Source organism: Aethalodelphis obliquidens, unplaced genomic scaffold (genome assembly GCF_003676395.1).
Source record: "Aethalodelphis obliquidens isolate GAN/ISIS:26980383/991018 unplaced genomic scaffold, ASM367639v1 scaffold36, whole genome shotgun sequence".
Classification (NCBI taxonomy): Eukaryota; Metazoa; Chordata; class Mammalia; order Artiodactyla; family Delphinidae; genus Aethalodelphis; species Aethalodelphis obliquidens.
In genome coordinates this window covers 12,974,552-12,996,672 of record NW_020837980.1, presented here as the reverse complement: position 1 = coordinate 12,996,672, position 22,121 = coordinate 12,974,552, and the positions used below count along the sequence as shown (strand labels likewise).

Here is a 22,121-nt window from a genome sequence, read left to right as displayed (position 1 = left end):
GCCTCTCCTGTTGCGGAGCACAGGCTCCGGACGCGCAGGCTCAGCAGCCATGGCTCACGGGCCCAGCTGCTCCGTGGCATGTGGGATCTTCCCGGACCGGGGAACGAACCCGTGTCCCCTGCATCGCTAGGCGGACTCTCAACCACTGCGCCACCAGGGAAGCCCCACATCTCATCTTTTGAATGAGCTCACCCAGACCCCCATTTAGCTCCACCACCCTAGCCACACCCTGATTCCTCTATTTTTTCTTTTTTTCACAGCACTTACCCACCCTGTCATACAACACAGTTTACTTATTTGTTATGTTGTATTTGTCTTCTCTGAGAGAGTGTAAACTTCATGAGGGCAAGGGTCTGAGTTTTTCACCCATATTCCAAGCACCTGTAATAGGCGTTGTGGATTGATGAAGGCACAGCATCTGTCCTGTGTTCCCTTTTCCGTCACCTCATTCACTTCCAAGGCGCTTTGCACACCATTTGCCAGTCACCCATAAACCCACATCTCCAGCCAGACCTTGTCCCCCTTCTCCACCTACTGACCTCACCACATAGTGTCTCATGGACCTAATCAGAAGAACAATAAAATCTTTGCGCCTTCCTTAATTTCTCTCTTTCCTTCACTTACCCACCTACTCGCAGCCTCCAATCAGCAGGCTCTGTTGACCCTTCCTCTGCCCCAAAAGCATCCTAGATCTGCTCGCTTCTCTCTCTCTCTCTGCCGTACCTCACAGCTGTGCCACCATCACTTCTCACCCAGACAATTCCAGTGGCCTCTCAACTGTTTTCGCTTCTCTTCTTGACCCTTTACAACCCATTCTCCATGCTGTAACCAAAGGTGTCTTTTTAAAATGTACAGATGTACAAATCACATCACATTACAGCCTTTGAGCGGCTTTCCATAGCACTTAGAATAAAATCCAGAGCTCCTTCTCTGGCTCATAAATCCAACACCAGTGGACCTGCGACCTCTCACACCTCATCTCTCAGCTCTTTCTCTCGCCCACCACACTCTAGTCCCTGGGCCTTCTTTCTTCTCTTTATATATGGCGGCCTTGGAGCCTTTACACTGTCCACTCTGTCTGGGTTTCTTTTCCGCCTTCTCTGCCGTTGTTCAAGCCAGTGCTTACATGTTACCTCCTCAGGACTTTTCTTGGCCATCCAGCCTTCATTCAGTCATTTATCTTAGCATAACCCTCTCCCGCTGACTTGTAGTCGGCCCTCCATATCCACGGTCCTGCATCCTCGGATTCAACCAACCACATATCGAAGATACTTAGAAAAAAAATTCCGGAAAGTTCCAAAACACAACACTGGGATTTGTCTCGCACCAGCAACTATTTATGTAGCATTTACATTCTATTAAGTGTTATAACTAATCTAGAGATGATTTAAAGTATACGGGCTAGGTTATATGCAAATACTGCACCATTTTATATGAGGTGCTTGAGCCTCTGCAGATTTTAGTGTCCTTGGGGGGATCCTGGAACCAGTCCCCCATGGATCCTGAGGAAATATGGTACATTCTTTGTTTATCAAGTTTCTTCCTCAAGGGAAAGTAAGCTCCGTGAGAGCACAGACCTGTTTGCTGCTCTCTCCCTAGTATGTAGAACCGTGTCTGGCACAGAGTTGATGCTCAGTCACTATTTGTGAGTGTAATGAATATAGACAATAATATTGCACTATAATGAGGTAATGTGATAAATATTGCTTCAGTGGCAATCATAGTACAATATATAAATGTATCAAGTAACATGTACACCTTAAATTTACAAAATGTTACATGTCACATTTATCAAATAAAAAATTTAAGTAAAAATAAATATTTGTGGGGACTTCCCTGGCAGTCCAGAGGGTAAGACTCTTGTGTTTCCACTGTAGGGGGTACGGGCTCGATCCCTGGCTGGGGAACTAAAATCCCATATGCAGCCCGGCCAATAAGTAAATAAATAAATATTTGTAGAATGAATGAATGAACAAAGGGAACAAATTGCTTTTTTTAGGTTATAAATTTCTGTGATACTTATGATAATATTTTAACCAATTGACTAAGAATTCTTAGAATGGAAAGAAATTGACTATTCTGGTTTTGGGGAAGAGACACTAAGAAATACGTTCTGTCTCTCAGTAGAAAGCAGAAAATAGTTCTGCCCCACCCTCATTTTTTCTTTTCACTTACACAATACAATATTTTTTAAAATATTTTTCTCTTATGTCTTTATTTGGAAGCAAAATTTTGCATTCGCTTTTGTTTTTCTCATAAAGCGCGAGAGATTTTCTTATAGCCTTAAGCATTGTCTATAGCAAGAGACAGCTTGAATTCCAAAATAATGTATAATTACATCTATTCATCATCTTGCCACACGCTAAGTAGATGCTAAGGGTTTGTCACTGCAATAAAAGTCATTGGGATATTTAGGTTTACTTTATGAAAATATGTTTTAAAATTTACAATTCTCCTTTTGTCAGACAGTAACAGATTATTGTGCAGAAGGTATTCCTTTACCAAAGACTTTTGCAAATATATGCCCTGGATTTTGCAGAGACTCGTCCTGTTATTTATTTATTTATTTTTTTAATTGTACATTGCCTGGGCTCGCTTTATTGCTATATATTTGGGAAAAAATCCCAGTTGTATTAGTTATTAAGATTGCATATTTTAAAAAGTCATAGGGCTTCTACTTTTTTTTCTCGTTGATACGCTCTGAAGATCTTTGAATTGGAAAGCAGTAAAATCTGAATAGGACTCTTTTACCAACAAGATGTATAGCGTGAGTACTAATGACTGATTGTTACTGTGTTGTACTGAGGAATCTCATCCGTTTGTCCCAAAGAAGGAAGTGGTGACAGTGGTGGCTGTGGCTGCTTCTAACTTGTGGCTTATTTCTCCTCTTCAAGAGCCTGTTGCTTGGGGCTGGGAGTGGAAGTGGAGATTGACTGCAAACGGGGCATAAGGGAACTGATGCCTTATGGAAAGAGGTGATGGAAATGTTCTTGAAGTGGATGCGGTAATGGTTGCACGACCTGTACATTTACTGAAAGTACATTTACTGAAAGTCACTGAATCGTGCACTTACCAGGTATGAGTTTCATGAATGTAAATTTAACTTCAATAAAACTAAATAGAAACCGATTTAGTCCTCCTTGCCTCATGTTCATTACTTCTCCCTTAACTATCAGTTCTTCTCTTCACAGTTACTCTCGTCTCTTACCCCGCCTCTTTTCCACATTGTCTCAGCTATTGAAAATCCTTTTTTTTTTTTTTTTTTTTTGATAATTCTGCCTCCTTCGTAAGCTTACTGCCCTTTAGATCTCATTCAGACCATGGGTTTTGGGGTCCACAATTTTGGATCCACATTCCTGTACTGATTATCAGTGACAGTGGGTAAGCCTCTTGAGCCTCAGTCTCCAGATCTGTAAAATAGGTAGAATAATAATCAGATCTATTGCATAGGGATGTTGCTAATATTAAATGAACCCATATGTTTTTAACATTCTGTAAGTGTTATTTATTGCCTTTTTTTTTTTTTTTTTTTTAAGCATCCTAACAGTTGAGTTAGTGTAGCAAGTTCCTGGTGAACACACCAACTAGGGAATCATAGCATAGCTGTACCACTTGCCAGCTGTGTGAACTTGGGAAGGACAGTTAAAAAGCTCTTTGCCTTCATCTTCTCACCTCTATTTGAGATTTTAAATAAAGTTATCACGTAACGTTGTTGCAGGGGCAAATGATGCAACCCTTGTAAAGTTTGTAGCACAGTGTCTGACAAAAAGTAAGCCCTCAGTAAATATACTTGTTATTAAGTCTCTTGAGGACTCAGTCCCACCTGAGCGTTTCCTAAGCTGATTTTCAACCCCACAGGGCTATTAAAAAAGTGTTCCCGGGGTCTGTAGTGGTGAACCCCAGATGTATATTTCCTTCAGCCAATAGTAGATATCACCAGGGAGCTGTCAGGATGCTAAACTCCACCTGTTTCAAACTGAGCTAACTCTCCTTCCTGTCCGCTCTCCTTGTGCTGAATCACTCTCCCTGAGATGCAACCCTTACACCCGTCTTTTGCATCTGTCTTCTCTGGCTTAATTAGTCGCCTCACTGCACCCACTTGCCCCAACCAGAATCCTTATAGTTGTACTCTAGTTTTCCATCTGTTGGACCCCTCCATCCAGTCCAGCACCATATCCTATTGATTCTGTCCTTAAAATCTGTCAAATTTATTATTTCCTCTCCAGTCTTCCTCTTACTGTACTACTTTTGACTCTCCCTCTAATTCTCATATCAACGATCAGTCCCCAGCCATTAATCTCCCTTCCCTCATCCATTTTCTGCGGACGAGTTGCCATCAACAATATATTTAAAAACATAAATAGGACCATGTCAGTGCACTATTTAAAATTATTTCGTGGGAATTCCCTGGCAATCCAGTGGTTAGGACTCTGCACTTTCAGTGCCGAGGGCCCAGGTTCAATCCCTGGTTGGGGAAGTAAGGTCCTGGAGGCCGCATGGTGCAGCCAAAAAAAAAAAATTGTGTCTCTGAAGAGCTAGCAGTGATACATGTGTTCATTCATGTGCTTAGTGCATTCTAGAATTACTTGTAAAGTCTTTCATAAACTGTCCGTGTGCCTTGCTGGCCTCTTTCTGCTTTGCTGCCCCCATACCATGCACACGCTTCCCGCCTTTCCCCACCCGTACGCATCTGCCCTGGCTTTCTGCCTTGCCCGTGTTGTTCCTTTGTTTGCTCTGAAAGGTCCTCTGAGGTATCCAGCTGCATTTTTGTACCAGAACATCTTCATTCTTCCTGCCAATCCTGCTCAAATTTAACTGATCTGTAAATCATGCAAAATTATTGTATCTTTAACATCCTCCCTTCCCTGTCTCTATCATTGTCTTTCAATTATTTATGTGTCCATCTTGCTCTGTAAACTGATGGGTACCTCAAACAATGGCTCTTAATCAGAGGAACCTCAAAATCATGTCGGGAGCTTCTTCATAACGTCTGGCCCCCACAACGAGTGTGCAGACTGAAAGATTTCTGGACCCTGAACGCGTGTGCTTGAGTGTGTTTTTGCTACCTAGATGATTCTGCTGTGACCCTCTGGTAAAAAACAAAACAACAAATTGCAATATAAGGCTCGTATGTTCATTTCCATTCTCCCTCCTCCCCTCCGCTTCCTGTGGTGAGGAATGAATGCCAGGTATGTTTATTACACAGAGAGATCCACCCAACCTCGCAAGTGTACATGCAGTGAAATGCACTAGAACTGTGTACGGTCTTCAGAGGTTTCTCACTCTTCATAGACATAGGTTATATCTTCTGTTGAATTTTTACAGATTCATCCATTCTTATCAGGGTAGCATTTAGGAAACTTTTTATCAGGTTTTGTGGGTAGAGAAAGCGTAAGCAAGTAAATTAAAGAATGAGTGATGAGAGAGAAAGGTTTAAAAGAAGAGAAAAAAAAAACAGGACCTCTAGGTAAAATCAAAGGATACGTGTAATTACAAGATGACCTCAAATTTGAATCAGACAGCTGAGGTCAGATTTTTAGGAGAGAGGAAGTTCAGTTTGAAGAGCTGTTACGTGATACGGAAGAATTCAAAAAAGTGCTTTGGACAAGGGATTTCCTATGCCATGTGCTGGAATAAATGCCTCTTTCCCCTGTTTTTGTATCTGCCTGTCTTTCCAAAGTTGACTCTTCCATTCTGCATTTTAACACATGACCCTAACTCTCCCATTATTCAGGGTATAAAATGCTTCTGGCCAGCTGCTTCCAAGTACCATCCCAGAATAATGAGCTTCTTTGTCCTCTTTTCCCTCGTCCCAGTGTTGACACTTTCTGGTCCCCATACCAGTTCCCAGGTCCTCTGCTGTCCTCCCTCCCAGTCCCTGACCTGGCTGTTTCCTCTTCCTTCCCTCTCCTTTCTGGGCCAGATCCTCACTATTCATCTAGGCATTTCAAAAAGTTCACCCCCTCGCAAAACCTTTTCTAAATTGCCCTCATAGCATGCTTTCTGTCTTCCCTCCAAACTCCAGAACACAGAGGAACCTCTCTTCTGCCGTGGTGATCTCACCTTAGTTATTTGTCCTCTTGCCTCATCGTCTGTAAGCTCTGCTGGAGACAGATAGTCTTTCTCGTTTTTTCTTCCACTCCACCTGCATTGCCTTGTACCATGTGTCATATATAGATTTTTTTTGTTTGTTTGCTAGCTTTCAGTGAAGAACTTTTCCTTTCTCATTCAGGAATCATAGAGCTTTCCTTGAGTACTTTAGGTAACTTACTCTTTCTACAGAATCCTCACCCTGACATGTACAGTACACAAAACTTACTAGACTTAACAGTACACGAGACATATGCATATTGACCGTTTTTGATAATTTGCTTTTATTCTGTGTTCCTTCACTTCCTGTGCTTTTTCGTTAAAGATAGAATGTTTATGTAGCACACAGCACCCATAGACCTTGTAGTTGAACTTATGAATTTTTCTTTGGTACGTGCTTTGGTAGAATGCTAAAGAAACTAGTGTGTTGGTACGTTTCTTTGAATGTAACACTTTTGTTTTCTAGAAGGGTATTGGAATTAGATGTGGTTCCATAAATGGTTCTCTGTGTTTGTTTGTTTTAAAACTTTAACATTTTATTTTTTACAACCTCTCTGAACCTTTAAGGATCTTGTCCCACCATTTATGAGGGACCTTATCCCGGCTGCTACCATGGAGTTTGTCTATTTCCTATGCCTTCTTACTTTCCCAGGCCTTCCGTGTTAATTTGGGGGTTGGGGGAGGAGGGAGAGTTCACAAAATGAGACATCTGTAGCAGGGCGGGGTATACGTAGTTTACAATAGGGAAGTGGTAAAAGTAACCAAGGAGGATTGTGAAGAAAGGAAAATCATAAATTAGCACATGGGCCCATTTAAAGGGCAGCCCCACTCTGTCAGTGGTTTGCTGTTCCAGGCTGGGTGTGTGTTGAGTGCATGGACACTTCCTAGTTTGCTTGTCTGCCCAAGGTGAAAATGGGAAGTGGACATTTGAGAATTGTCTGGTTGGTTTGGTGGGGCTGGCTGTATCTGCTGTGCTAGGTTTCTGTTTCTGGAAGACTGAACTGGTCATGGTGAGCAGAGGATAAGCTTCTTGACCATATTTCCATCATATAAAACTGTATGGTCTTTGCAGCAAGTTACTCAACAAACCAGGCAAATTAGTTACTTGGTGACAGAAACATGCATACACAAACTATTTGGTTGATTTGTGTGTGTGTGGCATTTTGGTAAAATTGTTCTTAAAAATGCAAACAAAAAAAATTAAGTCCTATTTAAAGCTTCATCAACATTTGGATGAGGTCTGTTTTATATAAGCATGTAATCTGTTATATAATGTATAATCTATAGGTGAGAAAGATCCTATTTGCTATAGTTTGAAGAGAGCAGACATTTTTAATAAACACACTGAACATTCTAGTTTACTGATATTTACTAATATTTCCAAAGGAGAAATTAAAATACTGCTAGATAGTTTGTAGATGGCTTTATTTAGTGAATAGGCACGAGGACAGAAGAAGAGGTTAAAAAGTGAAATATGAAAGGCTTATAGTTTGCTTAATTTATCAGTGGTCAAATTTATTTTTGAGGATCACATCCTGGATATCTTGAAATTTCCAGTTCATTCCAGCATTTTGTTTGTATTTGTTTTTTTGCGGTACGCGGGCCTCTCACTGCTGCGGCCTCTCCCGTTGCGGAGCACAGGCTCCGGACGCGCAGGCTCAGCGGCCATGGCACATGGGACCAGCCGCTCCGCGGCATGTGGGATCTTCCTGGACTGGGGCACGAACCCGTGTCCCCTGCATTGGCAGGCGGACTCTCAACCACTGCGCCACCAGGGAAGCCCCATTCCAGCATTTTGGATGCTTATGTGGACATAGTTAATGAAACCTAAGGACTTGTTTGAATAACGGTATAGGAATAATCATTTCCAGTCACATCACGTTAAATGAACCACAAAAATCATGAAGTTAAAAACAAATCAGTTATCATTGGGTGGTTCTGTTTAGTTTATTGCAGTAAATGATCTTCGACTGAATTTGCAGCTCTCGGAGTTTGGAAGTAGGCCATCACATGCTGACATGAAATACCAAGTCATTTAAATTAGATACCGAGCATGCTCATATGAAGTACTTATTCTTGGAGGCTGCAGTGTGGTTCAGTTTTCTTCTAGCGGAAATAGCAGAAAAGAGATCACGGTGTGCCCTTTTGTCATCATTCTGTCAGAGAGCATGTAATTTGTCTTTGGAAGCCAGAGGCCTGAGACAAAGAGAAGAATGCAGCTTTTAGCCAAAGGCTATTTGGTGAGTTAATTAGCTGTTTTATTCTATTCTGTAATTCCTAGCAAGGCTCTGTCTTTACTTATATCTGCTGCTTGTTTTGTACTAAGCTGAAGCTTTATGTAGCAAGTAACTTAGCTGAGACTGGGAGAAAATTGTTTCCGCTGTCCAAATCTCAATCTTTTGAAACATTTTCAGTATATTTCTCAGGTGACAAGTTTGTAAATTGCTATGATGATATTCCTCCCTATTCTCCACAAGTTTCATTTGCTCACTGGTGCTGAATAACGCTGGCAGAATTGTGTGCTGAGGGAGTTCAGGATTTGTCTATGTGAACAGTTTAACATTTTTGTTCTTGTATTTTAATTAAATTGTAATTTGTGCTTTCACACTTTTAAACTGTATCTAATAAAGTAGTGGCCTAAGAGCAAGAATTTAGCCTAAGAGCAAGAATTTTTAAACCGTATGTAATAAAGTAATAGCATAAGAGCAAGAACTCTTCAAAGAGAATGAGAGGCTCCGTTGTGATAATATGTCCATGTATGTTACATAGGTGGTTCAAAAATAAATTGGCTTTATAATATAATTGGTCATTTAAAATACTCTAAAATAAAATGAGATTGACAACACTTTGTGAAATAGGTTACAGTTATTCAGGATTCATATTTGGAATTTGTTCTGTTTTTAGCTATTGAATTAGCTACAGAAGTATTGGAAGTACAATAATAGTTTTGCCATTTGGGACTCTTCTCACTTCCCTTGAGCTCATATATGGTGATTGCTAGGCAGATAATCTTACTTAAATGTTTTGTGATTATTTTCTGTTATCCAACATGTTCATGTTTTACCATGAAGTTAAAGGGGGGAAATCTTTTTTTGCAATTTTTTGTCATGTTATCTTCTCATAACATCAAGCAACATTTAAAATCTGTAAATTATTATTTCATAATGAACATGATTTTTATTATATATTTATAATAGATAAACTTGGCAAGCAAATCTTCAGGGTATTCTCCTAGAAATTAAAATTGCATACTCTGCTCGAGATAAATCGTTGTATTTTTTGAAGATTTGAAGAAAAAGCATAAAATTATCATATTTATTTCCTTGGGGGGAAATCATGTTTGTGAGTAAACGGAAATGTCAGGTAGGGAATTTGAGGTATAGAAGGTGCATTAAAGAGCTCTAGAAAAACGATGAGGGGGTGGGAGGAATAGGAAAAGAATACTAAAAGCCCGGTGCCTTCAAACGCCAGGCAATTATGTGAAGCTTTCCTAAAATATCTTTATTTTGAGAGCTGCCCCCACTATGCCATTTTCCAGGATTGGCACATGTGAAGGAGGTGGGTGTATACTTAAGCTTGTATATTCATGGAAAAGGGAGGATTAGCAGTTAGAGATGAGCACTGCATGACAATACTCAAAAACTCTATCCCCACTTCTAAATACTGACTCACTTGTGTGCCCTTGGGTGGCAGCTACACCCTGTTTATTTACACTTATTTTTAATATAATATTTTACCATGGTAATAGGAGGTTCATTTAAGGTTTCTAAAGTAATAAGATGATTTCTTGGACTGTTGCAGAGATTCATGAGGGCTGTAAGTCATTCACAGATAGCTACTGTGGGGAAAGAAGCAAATATTGCTTTTACAGAGTCCTATCAGCTGTTTTCTTTTTTAATCAAAAATATTTCAAATGTGTAAGTTCTCTGTGGTCTTCAGAAATACACATTCCATGTCTATTATATCAGTAGAAGATTACAGATTTTAACTTTTTCCCCCATATTTACTCACGAAATAATCATGAAATTTGCATGGCAAAATGATACTTTACACTGCTTTCTCTTACGTATTTAGTCCCATTTACCTCTAATCATAGATCTTCAGTAGAAGAGAAATGGATAATAAGCAGAAGATTTATTAAAGAAAAATATTAAGGAATACTGGGAAAATGAAAAGACAGGACTATGAAAAGAAAAATTACTGATGACAAGGATTTGTTTGCCAGGTTTCTAAAGATTAAGTGTATACCTGTATATTTTGTTCATTTCCAAATCATTAAGTTCAGGTACTCACTTATTAAACTTAGCATCTACCAATTAAGGAGCATTTAATTCCATAGCTTTTATGGAGTTCAGTAGTGCTTAGAGATCCTGAGTGGTGTTACTTGAAAATGGGGGCAGTGGTCAATTAAGTCTGGGTAATAATGGGCCAGGAGGCCTTGTTTATAGCACAACTTCTTGGCCTTTAACATCTTGGTCAGAACTTTTTCCTCTGGAATATGGTTTACTTTTGAAAAGAAAAACCAATACATGGTATTAAACATTTAGCAAACATTTTAGTAATTCTGAATATGTATTTCTTATATTGAAATATATGGAAAAGTGAAGGAAGAATTATGGGTTTGCATATATAAATCTTCCAGAAAATTACCTCAGTTCCTTTCTCATTTTGTATTTAGAAGAACCGTCTTAGAATTACAATGTAAATGGGATTTAGAGGGTATGATTAAATTTGGTGATAGAAATGGTGATATGAGCTAAAATTACATTCTTCAAAGCCCCAAATGCTAGAAGTGTAGGCAGTGAATACCCTGTGGAGGATTTGGGGCACAATATGACCAAGTAAAGATTTTGATAATTCTCACAAGTTCTAATTCATACTCTTAAAGTTACGCCTAGATTAGTCCCATGGAGAAACAAATTAATTTTTAAAATATGATTTGTAATGGGAAATAACGTGTTTATAATCTGTTGGGCCTGGGTTCTAATCTAGCTTTTGCCACTTGTAACTGTAGGCAAGTATCTGCATTTCTCTATTTTCTGTGTTTTCAGTAGTAAACAGAAATGTCAGTACTTTTCTTTTAGATTTATAGGAATTGAATTTTATAAAAATAACCCAAGGATGATGTTAGTCAAAAAGTAGGTGTTGAATAAATGTCGGTCTCCTTAATTTCCTTTCCAAACAATTATATATTTTCTGTATTAAAGTTTTTTCAAAATATTACCTATCAGCTGTCTGAAATATCAGATTCATAGAAGTATACTGATTTGTAAATAATAATGTACTTGGAATCTCTTTATAATAATATATTTTTAAAACCTGAATGCATACATGATAAAATGTTAAAAGGGTCTCAGTTGCTTAGCCAACTTCTATAAATAGAATAACTGCTAGATACCTGTTATGTTCCAGCTGTGTTTGACCTGGTAGACAAAGTGATAAATATTTTAGCTAAAAAGTACCTCAAATTTGTTTCTATTAGTATATAAACAATGTTAGATAAATAAAATCACACTTATTGAAGTGTGAACTCCTAACTTAGTGGAAACCCAACTGTACCTGGTACACAATTGGCACTTACTAAATGTTTATTGAATTAAAACATTTTCCATCTCATATTTTTCAATCCATATCAATGAATAACCTATTTAAGAGCTTATATTTTCGGTTCTTTTCTTTTGTGAAACTTGCTGTTTTTTAAAAAACAAAGACCTTTTCACACTACTATTGTTTAAGAAACACATTAAAATTATCAGACTCTGTTATGTAATCGCCCTATGAGCCAATAATAAGAATAGATAGGGCCTTTTTTTTTTTTTTTTTTTTTTGCGGTCCGCGGGCCTCTCACTGCCGTGGCCTCTCCCGTTGCGGAGCACAGGCTCCGGACGCGCAGGCTCAGCGGCCATGGCTCACGGTCCCAGCCACTCTGCGGCATGTGGGATCTTCCTGAACCGGGGCACGAACCCCTGTCCCCTGCATCAGCAGGTGGACTCTTAACCACTGCGCCACGAGGGAAGCCTGGGACTTTTTATTTTTAACTGTAAACAATTCTTTGTTGACCTTGATAGAATTTTACAATTACTTGTAGCCAAGAAGCCTGGAACTCTGCGGCCCATCCATTGAAAAATTTGGTTAAATCTGGCCCAACATAGTCCTTATAGAGAGCAAAGTTGTTCAGCTATCAGAGACTGAATTGGTGCATGGGTTGGCACTGGAAGAATACCTCAAATGCTTTGTCTTTGGGGCCACAGCCATTGTACACTAGCTTCTCTCTAGTACCTTTCTTCTAACACTGGCTTTTTGGCTAATTCAAGGTCAGTTAACTAAGTCGATATTAAACTTTTAATGAGAGCTCAGGGGCATGAATGATTTAAGATATGTGCGTCAAAATATACGTATATGTAATCCCCTTACTTAACCTAATGTGACATAACTCTTTAAATAGGCTCTTAATAGATGCTCACTAAACCCTCAGCAAATGCATGTGAGTTCCCCCTCAGTCTGTTGTTTCCTCGATGTTGTGTTGATGGTGCCCAGATTACCTGCTCCAGTTCAGGTTGTCAGCCTCTCTTGGTTGCACTTCCTGACTTAGTGTCTTCCTGGTTCTTTTTTCTCATCTAGATCCTTCTTAGCAACCTTTTACCAAGTACTTGCTTGCATTTATAGCTCAGATATTTAGTCCAGGAATCACATTTCAGTATTTGTGTCTTATGTTCGTTTTGCTCTTTCTCCGTGTTAATCTTGGATTCGCTCATGCATAAGCCTTCTGTTTTTGGCCATCGTGCCGCTTGCGGGGATCGTAGTTCCCCGACCAGGGATCAAACCCAGGCCCCCTGCAGTGGAAGCACAGAGTCCTAACCACTGGACCGCCAACGAGTTCCCAGGATGCACTCATCCAGATCTTTGCTTGCACCTAGCACAGAAGAAAGGGACTTCCGGTTAGCCACATGCATGGGATCGGTCTTGCCTAACTTACTCTAAACATTTTCAGTTTTGTGTAACCTGTATTTCCGCAGGTGTCATCAGTTTGAGCAATAAAAAGTAAGAACTACAGGTCAGAGTAAACGTTAAAAATAATAACAGCAACAATAACAATAGCCTTACAGGAATTCCCTGGTGGTCCAGTGGTTGGGACTCCGTGCTCCCAATGCAGGGGGCATGGGTTGTATCCCTGGTGGGGGAACTAAGATCCCGCATGCTGCATGGCCCGGTGAAAAACAAAAACAAAAACAATAGCCTTACATCATTTCCAAAAAAAATATCTTCCTCCCACCCGTGTTAAGCTTAATGTTTGAATGCAAACAAACCGTCTCAGGCTCTACCGTTTCTAGAATGTCTTTGTTACGTTTGATTGACCAGCTATGGGCATGCTGTCCTAGCCAAATCTGCCACACAGATTTTCTTAGGGGTTTTAAGCCTTAAAACGGTTTGAACTACAATGTACTGTAATAACCTCAGAATGACTTCTCCTCAGCAGCTCTTTAGCCCACTGGCCCCGAACTGAATTTTAAACTTTTTCTCTTCCCTCATGACGAGGTGCTAGTTCTTCCCCATTATCCTGAATGCTGCCAGGGAAGTTACAGAATGGCCTTTAGTTTACTTGAGTCTCAAGCCTTCTGCCTCTTCAGTGAAACACATCAGACTCACGTGGAGGTGAAATACCTGTTGGCTGGTCCGCCGGCCCACCCACTCACTTGAGGGGCTCTTTGTTTTGATTTTGCTTTGAAAAATTGATAGTTTGGTTTGGTTAGCAGTTGAGGCTCTTATTCTGGCACCTCTGTTAAATTTGAAATTAATCCAAACTGTGTTTTTTCTTGCTTTAACCTAACAAGTGTACAAGTTCTCAAATACTCTTGTATTCTGAGAAGGGCGGGTCCAAATGGTACCGGATCTGGGGGCAAGGACTCCTACCCCGAGCTACTTGGGAGCCTGAGATGGGCTTGGTTGCTTTACCCCAGGACGCTCTGCAGATTGAATTTCGGTCTTGGTTGGTTTCTGAGAGTGGCCATAGACCAAGTTTCTTATTAAGCCTAGCATAGAATTGGTATTTTGGTGGTTTAGTAGCCATATTTACTCCACTGTAAAGGACTAGACATTAAAAGTGCAGTTTAGAGAACCTTTAATGAAAAATACGTGTCTTACTAAAATCCTGCAAAGATTCTGAGATTTTTATTTCTGACATTTTTCACATATAAGTTTAAAATCTACTTCGCGAAGACAGAAAAATCACAAGTCGAGAACAGAGGATCTGTGACTTATTTAATGCAGATGGAATTTCCCCTGCCCAAAGCCATCATTTAGCATGGATGATTTCCAATGGAAGAGGTTCAGAATTAAGGATAGGGATCTTCTCCAGCCTTCTTCATGTCTGGTAGATAGCTTGTCTGCTGTTTGGCACATATCTCTGAGGTTTTTTTGAATGGTTCTGATGAACTATGTTAGAATTTTTTTTCCTGTCTGTCAGAAAGGAAAGTATGCTTTGGATATAAGAATAAATTTTTCTTGGAGCTATACTTTTTCCTTAAGAATAAATCTCTGAAATTGCAGTTTAAGTCAATGAGAAAGTATGATTTTTCTCGACTAAAAACAACTTTTTAAGTGTTTCAGAAGCATATCTTTCCTTTGAGGCCAAGTTGCTTATGGCAAGAAAGGGAGAACTGTGGCAGTTAATGTCTAGCCAACAAAATCCATCTGGGAGATGGATAATTTAATCTTAGTAAATAGTGCAAAAATCTTTCTGTGTCAAAAAATAGAAATTGTAGGGCAAAGGATGTGAAGATCGGGAAACTTAATCAGCATGTCTGTTTCCTGGTTGGTCAGAGATGTTCTCATTTTCACTACTTTTTTTCCTCTACTTCCCTAAAGAGTTAATAATGAAGCAAGAGTTTTTTTCCATAACCAAGGAGTTGACCGTTTTGTAGATTTTAGCAGTGGCATTTGAGACAGTTACTGATGTAATTCTAGACATCAACCTGAAGCTTAGCACATTGGATGCTTTTTAGGACTTATGGAGGAAGATTACGTTGTACCCTTTTTCTTTTTTAATACTTAAAAATTACCTTAAAAATACTGTAAAGATATTATAGGCCTACAAAGGATAGGGGTAAAAATACCCATATACTCACTATCTAGTATAAGAGGAAAGAAATTGCCAGTACATTTTAAACCGTGTACTGCATGTGTACCATTTACGACTGCAATGCACATTTCAATTATTTTGGCATAGCTGAGAAGTGATTTAATATTAAATGTATAATTCCTTATTTAATGTTAGATTTCTATCATATATTGTTAAATAATTTTAAGAGACAACAATATATTGTTCAGTTTCTCTTTTTTCCTCCTGTTTTTTTGTACAACAGATTTGAATCTTCGATAGTGTTTTCCTCTGTATAAAATTGTTCTCAAGAGTAACTGAAGCTGCTTGGTCAGGTAACTAAGATGGTGACTTTCAGCAGTATTGGGGGATCGTGTTAGGGCTGGACTAGAAAGACCATAGCTGTAGGAGCAGTTTTTGTAAAACAGCTGGACTGTGAGTATAAAGAAAGGAAGATAGTGGAAGTTGCTCCTTCACAACTTTGGGACTTTGTTCTTGGGTCTTATAAAACGCCCCTGCCCTGGCTAAGTAATGGTCCCTGGATGTGTACTGATCATGTTCTAGTCCCTGGAACCTGGAAGGTCACCTTATATGGCAAAGATTTTTGTACCTTGAGATGGGGACATTATCCTGGATCGTGGGAGCTGGGACTAAATATAATCACGAGTGTCCTTATAAGGGGAGGTGAGCAAGGGGAGATTTCAGGCATAAGAGGAGAAGTCAGTGTGACCCCAGAGGCAAAGATGGAATGTTGGGGCCGCAAGCCAAGGAATGCCAGCAGCCACCAGCACCTGGAAGAAGCAAGGAACTGATTCAACTCTAGAGCCTCCCTGAGGGATCGTGGCCCTGCCAACACCTTGATTTTGATGCAGTGAACCTAATTTCAGCCTGATTTCTGGTCTCCAGAACTGTGAGAGAATAAATTTCTACTGTTTTAAGCTGCCAGTGTTGTGGTAATAGTCCTAAGAAACTAATAGAACACCACCAAACTGGATTCAATGGGACACTCACCTTCCACCTTTGTCATGTCAGCCTTCACAAATCTCTGCCAGGCTGCACAGTTCCTTCTATGAGATCTGTCACACTATCAGTGTGTAGGTATAATCTCACAGCCTGAACGAGATACCCAAAGACTTGGGTATTATTAATCCTATTTAGCTCTGAGACTTTGAGGAATTCCTGTGTAAACATACCTGCCTTGCTCTAAAAAGGATTGAGACAGCTTGCTTACACATGTGAAAGCAGCACAGGGAGAGAACTTTAATTTAAAACAAATAAGAAAGATGACACATAGAAAAATAGTGATAGAAAAATAATGAAGTCAGGAGAGACTTTGAATAAGTCACTTTACCTCTGCTGGCCTTTGATTCTCAACTTCAGAAATAGGCCTGTTATTACCATCCATGTGAGGATTAGGTTGAAAATTATAAAATGCTGCTAATGTATTAAGGTGTTTTATAATTGTCATTACCATGTTTTACCCCATGACCACAGTGTTTGCTGATTGAATTATTGGAAGAGATGGAGTTCTTTTTCCTCTTTGTACGTTAACACAAAACATCTTGCAAATCATATATCTGATAAGAGACTTGTATCTAGAATAAATTTTTTTAAATTCCCACAGCTCAATCATAAAAAGATAAATACCCCAATTTAAAAATGGGCAAAAGATCTGAATGAACATTTCGCCAAAGAAGAGTAAGTACCTGCAAAGATGCTAGACATCATTAGCCATCACAGAAATGCAAATCAAATCCATAATGAGCTATCACTTCAGACCCACTAGGATAGCTCTAATCAAAAAGATGGGCAATAACACGTGTTAGCAATGGTGTGGAAAAATTACAGCTCTCCTCCATTGTTGGTGGGAATATAAAATGATGCAGCTGCTTTGAAAAGCAGTTTGATAGTTCGTCAAAAAGCTAAACATGGAGTTACCAGATGACCGGGTAGTTCCACTCCTTGTTGTATATCCAAGAGATTTGAATACGTATGTGTATACAAAACATGTACGTGAACATTCCTCCTAGTGTTATTCAGAATAGCCTCAAAATGGAAACAACTCATGACAGCTCGTAAATGGATGAATAAAATGCACTCTATCCATACAATGGAATACTGCTTGGTGACAAAAAGAAACGAAGTACTAATACATGCTATAACACGAGTGAGCCTTGAAAACATTATGCCAAATAAAAGAAGTCATTCACAAAGGATCACATATTATATGATTCCATTTATATGAAATATCCAGCATAGGCAAATCTGTGGAGACAGAAAATAGATTGGAGGTTTCCAGGAGCTGGGGAGAGAAGGTAATGAGTGACTACTCACGGGTACAGGTTTTCTTTTGGGGTGATGAAAATGTTCTAAAATTGATTATGGTGATAGTTGCCTAATTTTATGGCTATCTAAAAACAATTGTACAGTTTAGGGCTTCCCTGGTGGCGCAGTGGTTGGGAATCTGCCTGCCAATGCAGGGGACGCGGGTTCGAGCCCTGGTCTGGGAAGGTCCCACATGCTGCGGAGCAACTAAGCCCGTGAGCCACAACTACTGAGCCTGCGCATCTGGAGCCTGTGCTCCGCAGCAGGAGAGGCCGCGACAGTGAGAGGCCCGCGCACCGCGATGTAGAGTGGCCCCCGCTCGCCGCAACTGGAGAAAGCCCTCGCACAGAAACGAAGACCCAACACAGCCAAAAATAAATAGATAGATAAATAAATAAATTAAAAAAAAAACCAATCGTACAATTTAAATCATTGAATTCTATGGTATATGGATCCAAAAAGCTGTTATTTTTTAAAGTAATGCTAGATCATCGTAAAGAAATTAGAAAATACAGAAAACTGTAAAGGCCATAAAAACTACTGGTAATTTCACCAACAGAGAAACCAAGAACATTATTTATATATTGCCTTCTGGGTTTTGTCCCCATATGTGTAACCCCCCCCAATGTATACACATTTTCTTTCGTAATGGGTACCATCTGGAATATACAATGTTACAATTCTACCTTTTCACTAACAGTTTATTTTGAGCATTTTCCAAAAGATTTTTAAAATAATTTTATTGTAAAAAGTGATACATGCTTATTGTAGAAAATGTTTTTAAAAATGAACAAGTAAAAAAGAATCATTCATGATCCTGTTTTAATATTGATATTTTGCTGGCGGCTCTTGATTTTTGTATGTTCAGTTTTAACCTGACGGTATTGAATAATGGCTGTCTTAACTTCAAATGATTTTTCCATATCTAATTTATGTGGTTTTTCCCCATATTAGCTAATGCCTGTTAGCTCAGTCTGTCTTTCAGTCACTTCTTTTTAATTTCATTTTGAAGCACCAGAGTTACTGAGTAGTAAGATAGAGGAAGTAATTGAATCTCAGTCATGCTGAGTTTGAAAAAGTAGATGAAATTAGTGATTTTATGCTTCTTTCCATTACAAGGATTAGAAAAACTTTAAATATGGAGTAGCATCAACTGAAATCAAAAGAGAAAGAATTCCTTTAGTTTTAATAAAAATATAAAGCATCTGTTAAACTATTACTTCTATGTAAATGTGTTGATAAGTAGGTCTTGAAAAGTTAATCTGTGCTCACATGTTTAGTTTTCGTCTTAAGTATTTATAACTTTCGAAATGTTATGTGATCAGTATGCTCATAAATTCCCCAAATATTTCATGTACTTCATGTTAGCAGTTGTTGAGTGCCTGTTATCTCATATAATCCTCACAACTGTCTGTGGGGAAGGTATTATTATCCCCATTTCAGAAACAGGAAAACATGTTGAGAATGGTTCTTTGAAGTTCACAGAGCCTGGTAGGTAGCAGAGCCAGGATGTAAACCCAGATTTAAGTAACTTCAGAATTCTTCATCTCCAACCTGAAGAACTCTTGTGTTTTTTATATTGTTCCAACCCCCGTGCTAGATTCTGGCGAGCCTCAGACAGCTCTGAATCTGACCAGTAGAGGGGAACAGGGTCTAAAAAGATAATTTCTGTCAAATAATTAAATAAACATTTACACATTCCAGACCAGGTGACCTGAATCTCCAAAGAGGGGCGAGGGATCCTTCTGGGGCGAGTACTTAGGACAGGGAGAGAAGTGTGCAGCGTGGGAGATGGCACAGCGGAGGAGGTGATCCCTGCTGCCAGGGACCTGAGAGCGTGGGTGGCTCCCCAGAGGACATGATGTTTGTGCTGGGTGTTGAACGATGATTCAGAATTTGCTAGGCAGAAGAGCAGGGATGGGTCGCAGTCAGAACAGAGTGACCAGCAAGACTAAAGGCTTGTAGATCTCTTCAAGGAGCAGTTATTCCAGGGCTGCTAGAGTATTGGGGGTGAGGAACCTGGGGGCAGGGAGCTCAGGAGGTGAGGAGGGCAGGTCCCTGTAGCACTGGTGGGCCATTTGTAAGAGTTTAAGTAGGAGAGCAGAGCAGGACAAATTTGTGTATTAGAAAGATAAACCTGCCATGGTGTGGAGGGTACTTTGTAGGAGGAGGAGGCTGGGCCTGGATTCCTTAATGTTTGAAAGTGAGACCAGGATTTCAAACTCTGGCAGGAGAAAGGGAGAGAGGATTGGTGCAGTGGATGTTAAGGTGGCAGAATCTTAGGGTTCGATGAGCTGGGAAAGGGGAGAGCAAAGGGGTGGGGAAATCCAGCATTTGGATTATATTTGAGATGAGAAATTTAGGAGAGAAACAGGTTTAGCTGGGAATAAAGAGGTTTGGACATTTTGAGTTTGAAACATGGGTAGGATATTCCTTTTGCCGAGAGAGCACACATTAGTTATAGGACCCCACAGAGCGGGGGAAAATACCAGCCAAGAGATGTAGATCAGAATGTATAGGTTTAATGAAAACACCAATATTGTTATTGTGTGATACCTGGAGTCGTTAAATAAAGACTGAATTACATCGCTTAAGGATGGAGAGTGTAAATGAAGGGGGATTGAAGATAGAACCTGAAAGGAAACCTCATGTCTGTGGGGGGCAGAGGAGACCTGGAGGAGATCGTCAGCAGGAGAGAAGCAGAGGAGTGAGGTTAGGAAAACCAGGACCATTAACCATATCAAGTGATGCACGTCAGTCCTCTGAGGTGATGGCCAAGAAGCGGCCTTTGACTTTGTCCGTTAGGAAGACATCAGCGACCTTCACTGAGGGAGAGGATGGAAGTGGGGTGACAGTCAGTGGAGGAGTGAAGGGGGGCAGGGGGAGTGCACGCAACCAGTGTGAACTAGTCTTTGGGCTGAGAAAGAAAAGAGAAATTCATTGACAAGATGCGTTAAAGAATGGGAATGGCTAAAGTGTGATTTTTAGCTGGTAAAGTAGGAGCCAGGAGAGAGGAGATTGAAGATGCAGGAAAGAGAAGAAACATTGTTAGAACAAGGTCCCAGGGAACTTGGGAAGAAAACAGGTCAAGGATATAAAATGGGGGGCAGGCATCTCATCTTCTGAAGACTTGAAGGAAGAAATAAGAATGGACGTAACTTACAGTTAAGATTTGAGCTGTAGGGCAACAAATGTTTACTAGGGGGCACAGGAAGGATTAGGTAGGTAGCTTAAGGAGAGTGACAAGAAGTTTTAGAGTGGCTGCTGAAGTAAAAGCAGGTTTAAAAGTTGCCTGCCAGGCTTCCCTGGTGGCGCAGTGGTTGAGAGTCCGCCTGCCGATGCAGGGGACACGGGTTCGTGCCCTGGTCCAGGAAGATCCCACATGCCGCGGAGCGGCTGGGCCCGTGAGCCATGGCCGCTGAGCCTGCGCGTACGGAGCCTGTGCTCCGCAACGGGAGAGGCCACGGCAGTGAGAGGCCAGCGTACCGCGAAAAAAAAAAAAAAAAAAAGTTGCCTGCCAAGTGGTGTTAAATCTGAAGCTGGAAACCAGGAATTGTTAATCACATCAATCTGCACGGGTAGATAGATGCTGCCTTTTATTTGAAAGCAAGCATTTTTTTTTTCTTTTCTTTTCTTTTCTTTTCTTTTCATCCCCTCCCCTCCCCTCCCCTGCCCTCCCCTCCCCACCCCTCCCCTCCCCTCCCCACCTCTCCTCTCCCCTTCCCTTCTTTTTCTCCAGAATTTATTTGCTTCCTAAAAACTAGTCCTTCCCTTCTTTTGCAATACTTGAAATCCCTGTCAGTTTGTTTCTTTAGGTTAGCCAAAAGTTTTTTTTTTTTTCAAATGTGAAATATAAAAACATGTATGAGTTATAAATAATATAGAAGCTATAACAGAATCTAGACATTGTTATGTGCTGTCTAGCATGCAGAGACAGACGGCCAAGGTAATATGGACTCGGACATGTTAACAGCTGAGATTTTAGCCACGTATGTGCATGTGCATGTGTGGGTTGCGTATAAGTAGTTTGGATCCACCCCACCCTACTTCAAGTTACATTTGAAATTTCCAAAAGCATTTTTGTATTTGAAACCATAAATTCATATCCTGAAAAATGTCCTAGTAAGCCATATACAAGACCCAACCCTATTCCCTGAGATCCCTTTAAAAAATCTATTTAGCAGTTTGTAAAATCACAAATTATTTAGCAAATGTAGAGAAATCTGTTCTAAGCAATTGCTACTGGAGAGCCATGTTATAGCTCAAATAAGTGCTGGGTTTTGGTTTTCTGACTGAGTTTGTATCTCCAAAGGTAAAGGGATAGTTTAACAATTAGTCCCCAACTTATAGATAAGGTGTATTAGAAAAAACTGCATAATAATGAGTTTGATATGAACTAGATTTATTTATATTGGGTTTTTTTCCTAGGAAACTTAAAACAAAAGGTAAGACAATATGATTAGTAAAATAAAAATAGATAAGTTCAAAACTAAAGACCATCACTAAGTGCAAACTTGCAAAAAGTAGAAGTCAACAGAGTTACTATAATTGAACTCCACTTTTAGCTGTTTTTCCCAATGTAAAATGGAAATGTAAGTTACCATGCTGT

The 22,121-nt window shown here is 39.9% G+C and overlaps 1 protein-coding gene across 19 annotated transcripts in view; it reads left to right on the top strand.

Annotated features, from left to right (window-relative positions):
- The window catches only part of PLEKHA5 (pleckstrin homology domain containing A5), a 243,522-nt gene that overhangs the window by 91,428 nt on the left and 129,973 nt on the right, over positions 1-22,121 (top strand). Inside the window, exons 4-5 of one of the 19 annotated variants that reach the window (XR_003437789.1) lie at positions 2,707-2,767; positions 2,895-3,076. The exons of 14 other annotated variants lie outside the window; for them this stretch is intronic. Coding sequence is in view for 3 of the 5 variants with exons in the window: in XM_027129475.1 (XP_026985276.1) it covers positions 10,187-10,244 (58 nt within the window). In the remaining 2 variants the exon portion in view is untranslated. Of the gene's footprint in view, positions 1-2,706; positions 2,855-2,894; positions 3,077-10,164; positions 11,707-22,121 lie in introns of those variants that run through there. 4 more of the 19 variants (XR_003437788.1, XM_027129475.1, XM_027129479.1 and 1 more) reach the window with 4 other exon arrangements.